Source organism: Aricia agestis, chromosome 15 (genome assembly GCF_905147365.1).
Source record: "Aricia agestis chromosome 15, ilAriAges1.1, whole genome shotgun sequence".
Taxonomy (NCBI): Eukaryota; Metazoa; Arthropoda; class Insecta; order Lepidoptera; family Lycaenidae; genus Aricia; species Aricia agestis.
Genome location: NC_056420.1, coordinates 2,856,376 through 2,872,453, shown reverse-complemented (window position 1 = coordinate 2,872,453; position 16,078 = coordinate 2,856,376). Strand labels below are relative to the sequence as shown.

The 16,078-nt window shown below is 36.6% G+C and overlaps 1 protein-coding gene across 1 annotated transcript; it reads left to right on the top strand.

Annotated features, from left to right (window-relative positions):
* Nucleotides 1–3,186: 3,186 nt before the first annotated feature.
* LOC121734434 lies at nucleotides 3,187–15,207 on the top strand. Its single transcript, XM_042125045.1, has 4 exons — nucleotides 3,187–3,297; nucleotides 3,972–4,183; nucleotides 14,322–14,432; nucleotides 14,997–15,207. Exons 1-4 carry the CDS (start codon nucleotides 3,187–3,189, stop codon nucleotides 15,205–15,207), a joined length of 645 nt encoding a protein of 214 aa, XP_041980979.1.
* The last annotated feature ends 871 nt before the right edge of the window (nucleotides 15,208–16,078 follow it).

The following is a 16,078-nucleotide window of genomic DNA, read 5'->3' as shown; positions in this document are numbered from 1 at the left end:
GGAACCGTACATTTTTCCAGGATAAAAAGTATCCTATGTCCTTTCCCGGGACTCAAAGAATCTCCATGCCTTTCAGCGAAATTGTTTTTTTAATGAAATAAGCGGGCAAACTAGCAAATGGGTTACCTGATGGAAAGCAACTTCCGTCGCCCATGGACACTCGCAGCATCAGAAGAGCTGCAGGTGCGTTGCCGGCCTTTTATGAGGGAATATTGTAATAGGGGAGGGTAGAGATAGGAAGAGAAGGGAATAGGGTAAACTCACTCACTCAGCGAAACATAGCGCAAGCGCTGTTTCACGCCAGTTTTCTGTGAGAACGTGGCATTTCTCCGGTCGAGCCGGCCCATTCGTGCCGAAACATGGCTCTCCCACGTCGTGAAGTGGTAACACGCTTTTGTATTTATAATATTAGTATGGATTATCCATACTAATATTATAAATACGTAAACAACTTATGTAAACAAAGTGGAAAATATTTTAAGGTATGAAAATTAAGCGGTGTTAAATAAGATTCTCACCGTGAAAGCCTTAAATAAAAGGCACCTCGCCTTTTATCCAGTATACAAATAAGAGATCTTTGATGTTGATCGGCTTTTATCCTGCCCCTGGCTGAAATAAAAAATATCTAAGGAAAAGTTGAGGGGAAAACGTCGGGTTTGTTTTAAGGTGAGTGGTACTCTATGCGTTACGAAAAGCGCGTAATATAATTATGCGTTCTCTTCGAGTTTAACTTGGCTTAGAATTTAATTGTATGCATAAGCCATATTATTATGGCTTATGCATACAATTTAAATAGTCTATAAATAGGCCAAGTGCGAGTTGGACTCGCGCAAGAAGGGTTTCGTAGCGATTCAGATCAAAAATAGGCTGAAAATTGTGGTTTTTTTAAATGGGAGCCTTTTTAATTTTTTATTTTATTTTAATAATATTATTAAATATTAAAGTATAACAAAAGAATTTGCGAAAAATGTAAGTGCCTACCTCTTGCCATTATAGATATAGAGCGAAAAAGGCCGAAAAAATCACGTTGTTGCATGAGAGCCCCCCTTAAATATTAATTTTATTTTGTTTTCAGTATTTGTTGTTATAGCGGCAACAGATATAGGTACATTATACACAACATGTGAAAATTTCAGAAGTCTAGCTATAGTGCTTCTTGAGATACAGCCTGGAGACAGACAGACGGACAGACAGATGGACAAACAGACGGAGAGACAGACGGACAGACAACGGGTCCCGTTTTTACCTTTTGGGTGCGGAACCCTAAAAAACTAGGCCTTTACATCCATTGTGGAAGATTATATTATTTCAGAGCGAAGTAACCACTCCTCAAATACTGTAGTGCCTGGGACAAAATTTTTAAATGTCCGTATGGTTGCCCAAGCACATACGGCATTCTCGCATCATAGTCAGCCTAGAAGGAAAGAACTAGTCAATATGTTTTTTTTTTTTTTTTTTTTTTATAAAAAAAAATGGGGGCAAACGAGCAAACGGGTCATCTGATGGAAAGCAACTTCCGTCGCCCATGGACACTCGCAGCATCAGAAGAGCTGCAGGTGCGTTGCCGGCCTTTTATGAGGGAATAGGGTAATAGGTAAGGGGAGGGTAGGGATGGGTAGGGAAGGGAATAGGGGAGGGTAGGGAAGGGAATAGGGTAGGGGATTGGGCCTCCGGTAAACTCACTCACTCGGCGAAACACAGCGCAAGCGCTGTTTCACGCCGGTTTTCTGTGAGGACGTGGTATTTCTCCGGTCCGGACGAGCCCATTCGTGCCGAAGCATGGCTCTCCCACGTCAACTATGTGCGGGTTTCCTCACAATGTTTTCCTTCACCGTACGAGCGGCCGTATTGTGTACTTGAGATCGGAAAATGTCTCATTGGTACACGCCTCCACCCGGGATCGAACCTGCACCCTTTACGAGTGAGAACCAAAGGTCAACCGATTAAGCCACGGACGCTCCGGTAAATATAATAATAGAGATAGTCACTAAATAATCGGGTTCAAATTTAGCACATGCACAGATGACTATTTACTATTTAGTCTACTTATTTTAGGATGCGTTTAGAAGTAAGTTCTATGACTTGTAAGCAGTGTTGCCAACTTAGTGGAATTTCCACTAGATCTGGTAGTTTAGACGTACCTTTCGGCGGGAAAAATTTGGTTTTAGTGGCTAGTGGATTTCTTAGTGGATTAGATTATTTAAGTTAGTGGTAGCTTCGACGTTAAACCACTAGTTTTTTATTATTATTTTTCTAACCCTTGAAGACGCACACTGGAAAATTAATTATATTATTATTATCTTTATTCGTTTTGCCGCATTCTAACGCTGCAATATAGAGCGATTATTTAGCATGATGAATGTTGTCAAGACTTAACAGAGAAACCGGATTAAGTTTGATTACCTTATTTTCGTGCAAACTGCAAGGTTAGCACGCGAAGGCAAATGCTGTAATAACAACATAATATCAAATACCGTATTACAAAAATTAGAACTAAAGAAATTTATTCTTCACAAACTGAACAAGTAAATGACAATGATTCCTCTGAAGACGTTCATCTTTACTCTTTAGTTAAGTACCTACTTATACATAGGTACATAGGAAACTAAAGTTTTCCTTTTTATAATAACAAAAATAATTATTTCATAATAATAATAACGTTGTTGTTGTATTATTTTCAAATTATATTCAGATAGGTTGTTGTTGTCTTTGCTTTATTTAGTGGAATTCTGGTGGTTTGCGAGGCCATTTAGGTTTTAGCGGTTTCTGGTGGTTTACGCTGCTGAATTTGGTGGGTTAGTAAAAAAAAAGTTGGTAACACTGCTTGTAAGTTGTAACTAAAAATAATTTTTATTTTGTATTCTGTAACACTCTGTATAAGAGGCTCTAATTTTGAAGGTTAGTGTGACACGAGAGAGCATTTATGACAATTATTGGTGCCGTTAGCTGCCACACTTTTAGCAGAATTTGTTGGCTTGTATCATTTGATACCAGCCATTCAAACTATTCCTAGTATTTTTGATTGTAGTTCAAGTATAATAAACTTAAGCGTACTCGTTTAAAAATTTGAAGATTAAAAATTAAAGCCTTATTTCTTTAAACTTTTATTTTTAGGAGTTCAAACCTAACGATTTTTTTAGTTTCTAAAAAAATAATTGAGGAAATAAAGAAGTCAGTATTGTAAATATGTATTGGAAGTTTATTATAATATCGTGTGTATTGGGTTCGGTTTTGGGTGAAAAAGTTTTATCTAGGAAACGGCGGTACGTGGCTTTTCCGGAGGGCTCGAGTTTTTCCGTGAGTATTTTCTTTATTTATGGTAGGGGTAAATCATTTTTCCTATACGCAATATTTTTGGGCTTAAATCAGAATTCGAGTCGTCTATCAATATGTAAATCTACTGTTATATGGCATACTGCAGGTTGTCCTAAAATTATTTTATAGTTTTATAACATACGATTCTGAATCTATAACTATTATAGGTATTTTTAAGTGAAGTTGCCTTTTTAATAAAACGCTATCAGTTATCACAAACAACAATAACGACATCCTAAAATAAAATATATGCATTATCACATGCATGCTAAGTTCTATCTTTTCTAAATGTTACCATTAAACATTTCTTGGACTTACACGAATATTTCAAGACTAAATAAAATTAGTCAAAATATTGGTTCAGCCGTTCTCAATTTTTACAAAATATAAATTCATTTTTGTGGCATATGGTTCAACTAGTCTAATTCCTCTAGGTCCCATCGAAGAAATTAATTCAAAGGCAGATTAATAAAACTATTTATTATTCGTACATTGAATTGACATAATCCGACCAAATGACGTAGGCACAGTATAGCAATATGACATATTATTGCTATAATGTGACGTAGGTCCGTCAACTGCCTATGAATGAATTTCTTTAATGGTACCTTGTTTCTTTACCATGTTTAAAATAATACCATCTCCAACCCTAACAGTGTGCGGGCTGCATGACTGTGGGTGTCATAGGCCAACCAGCTCCATCGTCCTCCCCCGGAACGTTCACTTTTGGCCTGAACTGGGGTATAGCCTACGAGCTGCCCAATAATACAGAAACAGCAGCCTTCTACAGAAAGAAGATCAGAAAACCGGTAGCCCAGCGCAGAAGTAGAAGAGATTTGTATGAGAAGTTGGAGCTTATTATGGACAAGTAAGTCTTTAACTAATATACAATAGGGATGATGACAAGGTCAAAGATTAGCGAATTTTGTTAATAAAATAAAGAAATCACGGTAAAAAATATTGACATTGACCAAATGTAGCTATAATGACCGGTTTAATCACTAATATTTTCGATACACATGCTCCGGTCAAAAGAATTAAAATTAAACATGTACCGGCACCTTGGTTGTCACAGGATCTAATTAACATTATGGCTAAGCGTAACTGTGCAATGTGTCGTTACAGAAAGAGACCAACAGACGAGAATTTTGCCAAATACAAGTACCTGCGAAATCGTTGCAGTCGTTTGTGTAGAGATGCCAAACGACGCCACATACACTCCTCAATAGATCAAAGCAACCCCTCTCAATTATGGAAATTATTATCAACCCTCGGCATTGGCAAAACTGCTAGTCAATTGGACAATTCTTTAAATTTAAATGATCTCAATGTTCATTTCTCTACTTCACCTGTCTTCGTTGACCAGTCTACAAAAACACATACAATTTCCCACCTCGATTCCCTTCCTCGCCCTTCCTGTTCTCCTCTTCTGTTCAAGCCCGTCACTGAGGACGAAGTTTTAAAGCATGTCAGAGCTATCCCTTCTACTGCAGAGGGAAACGATAACTTGAGTCCCCGCATGATATCTCTTATCCTTTCAGAACTCTTGCCAATTCGACGGGTGCAAAGTAAAAAAAGTCATCTGCAATTTTGAGTTTTTCGTTTTTTTGTAGAAACTAGCTTAAAATATCATGTTCTACAACATAACAAAAACAAAAATTCAAATATCACCTTATTTCTGGTACTTTTGTCACGTAAAAGAAGACATCTACTCCTGTTTTGTGAAATTGCACGACGTAGATGCGGATAACTACCGCTGATCGTCTATACGCGGGACGCGCGGGGTTAATGTTATGCGGCATAAGCGGCTATCTGCCATATAGCTTTTTCTACGTTGCGATTGTGATTTAGATGTCTCAATTTACTTTTGTAAATTAGTATTTTTTGTTATGTTTATGAGTACCTTTCTATGTTAATTCTTATTGTTATTATATTAATTGACTTCTAATTTCTTTCTGTTATTTTTTACTGTTGTTTCATGTTCAGAAAGTCCAAAACAACTTTTTAAAGAAGTTGAAAGTTTCCAGAATATAAACGATAGATTTATCGAGCAAAATACTGTGTTGCCCGATGAAGAATTATTGAACTTCTATAGAAAACCTTGATGTATCAGCGATGAATACAAATGAATATAAGTTAACTTCGTAAGATAAGTCCCCATGATCTGAATACTCTGGGCCAGTCACACCAGTTCACTCTCAGTCTAAAATATAAAATGATTTTGAAAATTTGGATGTCGATCTAAGTAAATTATTAAATACGCCAACGCCCTCAGAATACAATTCATCACTTCAAGTCCGCCGCGTCCATTATCAGTATTAGATCAAAATATTATGTCTTTTTTATTAAACAGATAGTTTGATCTCATATAATCTATGACCTGCTTGAGTTTATTAACTCATATATCGAGCCATCGAGTATATTATCCCTCTCAAACTGTGTGTGACAAAAAAAATCTTCTAAAGACAACACCATTGATACTTCTTCGGCAGTGGAGGCATCAAGTGAATGTTCTACGCCTTCCTCGTTAAACGGTAGAAAAAGACGTCAGTTCAGTATTGATCTAAAGAAAAGGCGATTGAGAAATAAAGACACGTGTATTGACACGTGACGTAAATTACGACAAAATTTAGGTAAACAAAATATGCAAAACATCATATTCCGGCATTTACAAGTTTAACTGTAGCGCAAAAATATCTCGCGAAGTTTTCCTTTTAACTTATCTTTGACCGGTTTTAGGATCTCTGTGATCATGAAAAGCAATTGAGAAATCGTTGAAATAAAATTTCATTTTGTGTTCTGAAGAATCGTATACATCCCTCCGATGGTGTAAAACGTCCGGCGATGCTTATGATGTTATAATGAACACATCATGATCACAATTCACAAGTGCCAAGTACAAAGACTTACTCGTAATAAGCCTCTGCCTAAATTATAATAATTTACAATATAGTTCCTGTACTGATAATGATACTGAATACTTTTTAAATTAGTTTTAAAGTAATTAAAAATTAAAAAAATAAATAAATTTATCCAAACTAATATTAAAATGGGAAAGTATGTTTGTTTATTTATTTATTTATTTGTTTGTTTGTCCTTCCTTCACGCTCTAACTAAGAAACTAATCGTATTGTTTTTTGGCATAAACTTATTTGAAAAGATGAAACCGCCTATGTTACTAGGCTACTTTTGGTCTTGGAATAACATCATGTTTCTAAGGGAGCTTACAGGAATATTTGCATTTTACGCGATTTTCAAATTCCACGCGAGCGAAGCCGCGAGCAAAAGCTAGTATTTCATATTTTAACTTCCTTCTAAATCGTGCACCTTGCACCGAATCGACAACGTAGAAAAAGATATCTATGCAATTATGTTCTGAACTTGGTGTTTTTAAGGTGTAAAACGGGCATTAACTACATATTTTAATAATATAAAGTGTTACACTTTACGTAGGTACTGATAATCGCTCTAGTAATCAGTAAAAATACTTTAATAAATATAATTTTTAATTCCCACGTAGAAACGACCAAGTGGTAGTTAACTCAGTTGTCATATTTTCAAGCGCAATGTAGATGCAGACAACTACAATATCTCGTAAATTAAACAGAAATAGAAGAAATTAAATATACATGTGGATTAATTTATAAATAATGAAACAACGATGAAAATTTCAATAAATTTGATTGGAAATTGACAAAATGGGAGCATTTTTTCCTATTATGCGCTCTCCTGAAAAGTAGCTGTTTTGTAGATGACTCTTTTTACTTTGCACCCGTCGAATTATTACACATATTATTAATCACTCATTGACAACGAGTTCGTTTCCCTCGGCATGGAAACGTGCCAATGTAATTCCACTCCCTAAAACCTCTAATCCTACTTCCTTATCGCAGTTTCGACCCATTTCCATATTACCCTATCTATCCAACGTCCTTGAACACGTTGTCCATAAGCAGATTTCCCAATTCCTCACCTTAAATAATTTATTATCTCCCTTCCAATCCGGTTTCCGTCCTGGTCATAGCACCGTTACAGCGCTGCTAAAAGTCACCGATGATATACGTCTAGCAATGGAAAATAAATGTATCTCCATTTTAGTCTTACTAGACTTTAGCAGTGCTTTTAATTCAGTAGATTTTGACATACTCCTCTCTGTCCTTCGTTCCCTACATATTTCCTCCTCTGTGTTAGACTGGTTTGACTCATATCTTCGGGGATGTTCGCAACGGGTCCGCTCTGATGAGGCTTTCTCAGATTGGTGTGACATCGAGGCGGGTGTTCCCCAGGATGGCGTTCTTTCTCCCCTTTTATTTTCTATTTTTATAAATACTGTTTCCAAATTAATTGCATCCAATTTCCATCTCTACGCAGACGACCGTCATTCGCTCATTGAGGACATTATTTCTGCAATTGCTAAAATTAATGCCGATCTCAAAAAAATAGCTGAATGGGCTAAATCATTTGGTCTGATGGTCAATCCAGGTAAGTCACAGGCAGTAAATACATGACACAGCATGTACGTGATGCACCTAGTATCGTATATGATGGCACTATCATTTCTTTTACCGACACTGCCAAAAATCTAGGCCTAATTTTAGATAATAACCTTGCTTGGACTACTCATGTTAGTGAAGTCAGTAAAAAGGTATACTACTTGTTGCATAAGTTGAAGTGCCTCCAAAAATTTTTGCCTTTGAAAACTAAAATCCTAGACTACGCTGACTCCTGCTACTTGGACATCACCGAGGAGCTGTTAACAAAACTAGAACGTTTACAGAATCTCTGTATCCGTTTTGTGTTTGGACTTAAAAAAATTGATTACGTATCAGCCTTCAGGTTGAGGTTCAAGTGGCTTCCTATCCGTCTCCGTCGCAACTCCCATATCCTCTGTTTACTTTATAATATTTTGCATAATCCTCTCTCTCCATCCTATCTGCTCGATAGATTTAACTTTTCCCACCCTCATGAAATCCCGTGCAGATCCAGTGTCAGAACTAACCTCTCCCTCCCATCCCATCGTACCAATTTCTACTCCTATTCCTTTACCGTGCACGCAGTCAGATTATGGAACTCGCTTCCCCACACTGTTCGTGACAGTCCAACTATCGCTGTGTTTAAAAGACGATTGAAAGAGCATTATCTTAATTCTCAATCACCGTAATTCGTATTATTATGTATACGTATAGTATTTATTTATTATATTCATATTATTATTTATTGATTTTATATATAGGTTTTATATTATAGTCTTAGTATAAATTATTATTAGTTCGATATTGTTGTATATATAGTTGATTTAGTTAAATTAGTTAATAGTTATTGATTGTGCACGTCCTATCTGCTGTCTTTTAAATTGTATCTCTTCGTAGGGCTGCTGTAAGAGATTTCTTTTAGAAATCAGCAGTTCCTTTGTGTCGTCTTTCTGTGTTAATTATATATTTATATGTGTTTCTTGTGTACAATAAAGAGTTAAATAAAATAAATAAATAAAATAAAAATAAGTGTTCCCATAATTTCAGCTTGATAGGATTTGTATTTTTTTTTGTTATGCGCCTTCAAAGTTGGATATTCAAGTCAAATTTTTTTTAATTAAATTTCTTAAAATTTTTGTATACAATTCGATAACTTATGCAATTAAAAACAACTTTTGTTATGAAACCACTTTCATAAACGCAATATTTAATATACCTGTCGAACAAAGTTGTCTCCCGATGCGTACAAACTACGAAAGACTGACGTCATACTTTCGTAGCACTTTGTATGGAGCGTTTCGGGCAGGTCTTTTTTATGAGATACTAGATGACCCGGTGAACTTTTTTTTCACTAAACAATAATATTCTGCATTTTAGTATTTTTACTAATTATGTGAGTTTTTACAAATAGGATGACCAGTTTTGATATGAATATTCATCAGATTTGACTCTTTGTCAATTAGAATCATCAACAGACAATGACCGTTTCTCAAAAATGAGAATTGTAATGCAACATACAACGCCTTTTTGTTTTGGGCGAAGCCCCCCGCATAGTAATCAAACCTCACACAAAAACTGAATGTGTTGTTTTCCTTGAGATATTCACATCAACTAAGTAACTTAGTATTTTCTTAAAACATGAGAAAAAAACGAAACACTAACGACGCGAAGCCGTTTGTTTTAAGCAACTGATTCTTGGAGTGGGGGGAAGGGGGGCGGAGCGCCCCAAGTAGAGGGGTTCGGGGGGCGAAGCCCCCCGCATAGTAATTAAACCTCACACAAAAACTGAATGTGTTGTTTTCCTTGAAATATTCACATCAAATAAGTAACTTAGTATTTTCTTAAAACAATAGAAAAAACGCAACACTAACGACACGAAGCCGTTTTTGTTTTAAGCAACCGATTCTTGGAGCGGGGGGAAGGGGGGGCGGAGGCCCCCAAGTAGGGGGATTTCGGGGGGCGAAGCCCCCCGCATAGTAATTAAACCTCACACAAAAACTAAATGTGTTGTTTTCCTAGAGATATTCACATCAAATAAGTAAATTAGTATTTTCTTAAAACATGAGAAAAAAACGCAACACTAACGACACGAAGCCGTTTTTGTTTTAAGCAACTGATTCTTGGAGCTTGGGGAAGGGGGGGGGGGGGGGGGGGCAGCTCCCCAAGTAGGGGGGTTCGGGGGGCGTAGCCGTTATTCGCATATAACTCGCCGTTATTCGCATATAACTCGCAACTTTTTCATTATTTCTCAAATTTAAAACCTTCCCTGGACTTCTACGAACATTTTAAGTCTAAAATCAGCCTAATCCAATCAGCCGTTTTCGAGTTTTAGCGCGACTAACACATTTGATTATACGTGGGAGAGCCATGCTTCGGCACGAATGGGCCGGCTCGACCGGAGAAATACCACGTTCTCACAGAAAACCGGCGTGAAACAGCGCTTGCGCTGTATTTCGCCGAGTGAGTGAGTTTACCGGAGGCCCAATCCCCTACCCTATTCCCTTTCCTACCCTCCCCTATTCCCTTCCCTTCCCATCCCTACCCTCCCCTATTACCCTATTCCCTCTTCAAAGGCCGGCAACGCACCGCAGCTCTTCTGATGCTGCGAGTGTCCATGGGCGACGGAAGTTGCTTTCCATCAGGTGACCCGTTTGCTCGTTTGCCCCCTTATTTCATAAAAAAAAAAAAAAAAATTTGAAGATCCATTTTTATATACAATAGATATATAGATTTTAATTGTCATATCTTGGTGAATTTTTAAGCTATCAGAGTCATTCTTTCAGCGATGTTTCTATTTTTTAAGTATCTTTCAATTACCGATAAGAAAAAAAAATAGTCATCATGCCTATTTTACTTCTGTTTGTGATCTTTTCACGCTCAAAAATCTATACCGAACGAACGTGTTAAAAAGGCAATATTATGATTTCAGTAAATAGAAGTTTGACAGCTAAGGAGTATATTTTTATAGTGCCCTTTTTGTAAATTATACATTAGAAAACTCTCTGCTCCTTCAATCTCGAATGCAATGATACTGATTAACAGACATGACTGGCGAGAGATCAGGCACATGCCCATTTGACGGATAAATCGTCTTCCTTTTAAGATGAACAGGTGACCAGCTTACTCAATGAAACTTGAAATTAGCTTTATTGTTTTCCGTGAATCAAACCTTCGATCTCCAAGTCAAGTGATGTCCTTTAAGCCACTAAAACGGGCATTGTCCCGCCACACATTCCCACCACTGTATACCTTGTGTCGCCAGGATCGAAAGCGGTATCCAATCACGAAAATCCTTTGACATGATCTCAAGGAGCCCGAGAGATATGCTAAAACTCTCTTGGAACCCGCAAACCAATAATTATTCATAAGCAAATAGGAGGACTAGGAAGAGTTTCTAGTCTTTAAGCCACTAGATCACAGATGCGTAGCCTTTAAACGTCAGTCAAGGATTCTAATACCTTTAATAAATCCTCCCACCTATAGCATTAGCCGATATACGAACTTAGGGGAGCCCAAGAGGAGATTTCGCGACATGCTCGAGCGTGTCAGATTATGTAAGCTTGTATACTGTATAGGCCTTCCTGACGTGTGTCTTGTCATCATGGTATAGAAACTATATTTCTCACGTGGTGGGCTTAAAAAGTTATTTTCAGGTATAAAAAATGTCGTCAGATCGGTCTGAATAAGATAGAGAATGTTTAGCATACGCCACATAAGCTTCCAAATAAAGCACTGACGATTTAAAGGTAAAGTAAGCCTGTAGAGAAAAAAATATAAAAAAAAACAAAGCTTCATATTTTGGTAACAAAGCTTCCCAACGAAACGATTTAGTCCTTGTTGTCTAAAATATTGTTATAATTTATCTAAAGAAGCAATTTTCTGGATATATATTTTCCTTTTTCATAGCTTTATAAAATAGCTGCAGTTTCTGAACTAAACATCGCTAAAATAAAAAACGCTCTTATTATTTTTTAATCAGTTTTACCTCATGTAAAAACCTACTAGGTTTCCATGACGCTCGAGTAACTACACGAATAGCACTCTGGGCTCCCTCACTATAGCATTAGCCGACATACGAACGTGTTAGAATAAATTTTTCCCCTGTGGTGATCGACATGGGTTGGAATAATACTCCCACTGGCCCTTTAAAAAGGTCTGTTGTATCGACATAGCTGACAACACGGGTAGTTTTGGTTTGGCTATACTTAAATATTGCTGAACGATTTTTCAATGAAATAGCAGAAGAGCAAAATGAGATCGATTAAAAGCGATTGTCAACACTAAAAATACGAAAAATGTACATTTTACAAATAAAAATACGTATGGCACTCAGTGACTGTGGCGGTGAAGCAATAGCATAGCATTTTTTATCAACTTATGCATTACGCACGTCCAGTCATAGTAACAGACGACCACACGGCAACGCCGGACCGACCGGGGGTGTTAGGTTTTTTTATGAAATAAGGGGGCAAACGAGCAAGCGGGTCACCTGATGGAAAGCAACTTCCGTCGCCCATGGACACTCGCAGTATCAGAAGAGCTGCAGGTTCGTTGCCAGCCTTTTAAGAGGGAATAGGGCAATAGGGGAGGGTAGGGATGGGAAGAGAAGGGAATAGGGAGGGTAGGGAAGGGTAGGGGATTGGGCCTCCGGTAAACTCACTCACTCGGCGAAACACAGCGCAAGCGCTGTTTCACGCCAGTTTTCTGTGAGAACGTGGTATTTTTCCGGTCGAACCGGCCCATTCGTGCCGAGGCATGGGTCTCCCACGTCTAAGCGTCTAGGTGTTTTTCGTTACGGATTTTCTAGATTCGGACGCGGCGCTCAAAACCCTCGATAAAAGCTATGCAATACCTTCAAAACAATTTTTCGGTACGACGAAGTTGCGATTAAGATCATGTTGTACAGAGGCAGAAATAGATTATTCCATGCTTATATTATAAATGCGACTGTATGTCTGTCTGTTTATCTGTTTGTCTCTTCACGCTTAAACTGCTGAACCGATTTTTATGAGATTTGGTATGCACATTGCACATACTTTTTGTCCCTGAGGAAAACTAGGAAAGGACATATTAGGAAAGACACTCGACAGTTTTTGTTGCGAAAAAATGTATTATACCCGGGATCCCTAGAACAATTTTTTTTTATTACCGTCAAGCAAATTTTTTGAGAGTATTTTCATTTTGATAAGGCGAACAACAATTTTATCTGCGAAAACAATTTTATCAACAAAACTTAGTTGACTACAGAACCCTAAAACGTGCTACTCACAAAAAATTTGCTTGTCAATAATAATCGAAAAAACTTTTGTCCCTAGAACAATCCCTGACTATATGGTTCTCACGCGATAAGTGAACTTCGGCGACACAAGTTGCGTCGTCTAGTAATTAAATATATCATATTTCTAAAACCTTCAACATTTAAAAAGAATGTGATACAAAAAGCCACATTCTAAAGAAACATAATTTGGTGTCTGCAAAGTTTTAAGTAGGTCAAACGTCCATTCTGCATTCGGTTTCGGTCTCATGAGTTATCTCTCCCTTAGGAGCTTCTAGCTATTTAAATATACTCTCGGGTTACATAATATCACTTTTTATAGACGTTAAATTCTTATTATATTCGTGATTTTAACTTTGGATGTTAAAGTGGGTTACAATTTCCTAAAGGATGTGGAACACGTGACTACAGTTAGGGTGGGTTGCACCAGAGGCGTAGTTATAGTTAAGGTTAAGGTTATCGTCAAATATGGTGTCCATTATTTACTTTTACTAGGGATGTGACAGTTCATTTGACATTTTGTTATGGTTAAAGTTATAGTTAAAGTAAGTTGGTGCAACCCACCCTTAGAAGTTAGAACCCAAAGCCGCATGAACATGTAATAATTTGGAGTTACATACATTTTGACGAGAATCCATACTTTTTGTATCAAAGTTTTCATTAAAAACATCTGATTATGAATCAATTTCTCCGATGGTACAAAATATAATCTGCCAATAATTAAGGTCTTGTGGCACTGGTATGACAATGTTATAGTACTGTAAGTGTATTAACTTTGTACGTAATTGCTGTCTATACTTTAAATACACTTTACAAGACGGCATTATTTTCAAAATATGTCACCGCAGGCGACGCCTTGATAATTTGGCTGTAGTGATATCGATTTTAATCAGCAATGACTAAAGCTAAGAAATTAAAGTTCATTGTCAGTATTCATCATGTCTTTGTCTTTGAATTACCCATAGCATAACACGATTGGCCAACTTTTATAACACAGAATAATCAATCAAAAAGACCGCTGTAAAAAAAGGGATTCCTATTTTGCCAACAGAGGAGAGTGATTTAAGCTTCCATTTGTACATAGATTGGTTCAAGCATACACTTTAATTTGCCCATAGCTTATATGAAATGTATCTATGTTTTTTAAATTACGCGACAAAAACCATTTTGTCGCTTCAAGCAATCTAAAATCTATCCAACACGGTTTTTTACTTTAACGCAGCGCCACCTTAATATCCTTGATTAATTATAATTTTCAGTATGGGCTACAACGGCCGAGAGTGTATATTGAAGACTCTATGTGAGACGACGCAACGAATAGTGCCACACGGTGAAAACATGGTGGAGGAGATTTTCAGGACTTTGTTCACGTGAGTTTATACGATGTTCTCTGACAAAAACGGCCATTCAAATGTTTCTACTTTGATTTCTTTTGATTAGATTTGTGATTTCTAAGTGTTCTAATTTTTAAAATCAAACCCCCATACGTATAAATATTTAAACAGTGCATATTATTGTGTGGTTACTAACCAGTAACTACACAATAATATGCACTGTTTAACCACACAAGGTCTGCTTTTCTTTGTGTGTTTAGTCACTTGACAGTCAAAAACCTCCATCTTTTTAGAAGTCGGTTAAAACAGCGGACAACGATTAGTACGCGGCATATAGAATGTCTTTAGTAAGAAGGATAATCTAAAGACAAAGTTACCAACCAATAGATGTATGCTGCGTAAATAGTTATTGCTTCTAGTAAGACAGTAGTGTAAAGACAACATTATAAAACTTATCCAACGAGTATAAGCGATGTTGTACGCAATACGACTATCTTTTAAACAGTACCAACTACCAAGTTAAAGAAAACCTACAAATCACACCATTATCTCCCAATTTTGAGATCACAATATCATAACCGATCCCAAATCACGTTTCAGGTTACCGATGGCCAAAGTTCTGCCCACGGAGCCCCTGGCTCATACGATTTACGACTCTGCCCACCGTCTGGGGGCCCTCCTCAACTCCTGTGACACGTACAAGTGCCCCCTTTCGTTGGTGGACTTGGCTAAGGGCTACTACAACGCCCCCGCCCCTAAATCAAACACCGCGATCCGCCCCTGGGCTCTTTTCAGCAGTAATTTCGGATAGATTTTTATAGTTTATGGGTTTTATCGTGAAATGGAATCTGACAATGATGGGGGTTCTGGTAAATTGATTTTTATTATATTTTATTGATGAAAATAATAAATATTTAAGTTATAAATATTTTTATCTTTTACCAAAATATACTCGCGGTTTAAATATGATTATTATGAAAATAACTTGAATATAAATATTGCTTAACAAAGTTGCTATTATATTGCTTAATAAAATTACATTGGATAATTATTATGAAGAGTTTTAATGTGAATTAAAATATGACATTGAAGTGTTGTTGTAAAATATCTGATCCGTTAATTCAAAGCTTGTAAATTTAACCAAAGTATACAATTTTAATGGTTTTAATAAATTGCAAAATTTCAGAGGATTTAAATGTGAGAATATAATTTTATTTCAAATGTAAAAGCACGACATTGCAGGTTTAATTTGAATATTTTGCTTTTATTTTTGTTAAGTATTTATTTTCTTCCTAAGGTTTCAAATATTTTTAGTAGGTATATAATGAATATATAATATCATTGATAAAACAATGAAGCACAACTAAGCTTATACTAGTTTTTTTTTTAACAGATGCGCTAATTTAACATTATAATATTATAATTATTACTTTATAATTTTCTATCTCAAAAAATTGTAGAAGATGTTTCTTCTACGTTTTTTATTTTTGATTTAAGTACACTAAGGGCCTGTTTCACCACTTCCTGATAAGGCTATCCACCAATTAACTTGACAAATCAAGTATGGAGAATCTGTCAAAAAAGTTATGAATAGCCTATTAGGCACTTTATCAGAAAGTGGTGAAACAGGCCCTAAATATTCTTGATTTAAAAGTCATTTTTTTCACCAACTTCCTTCTAAA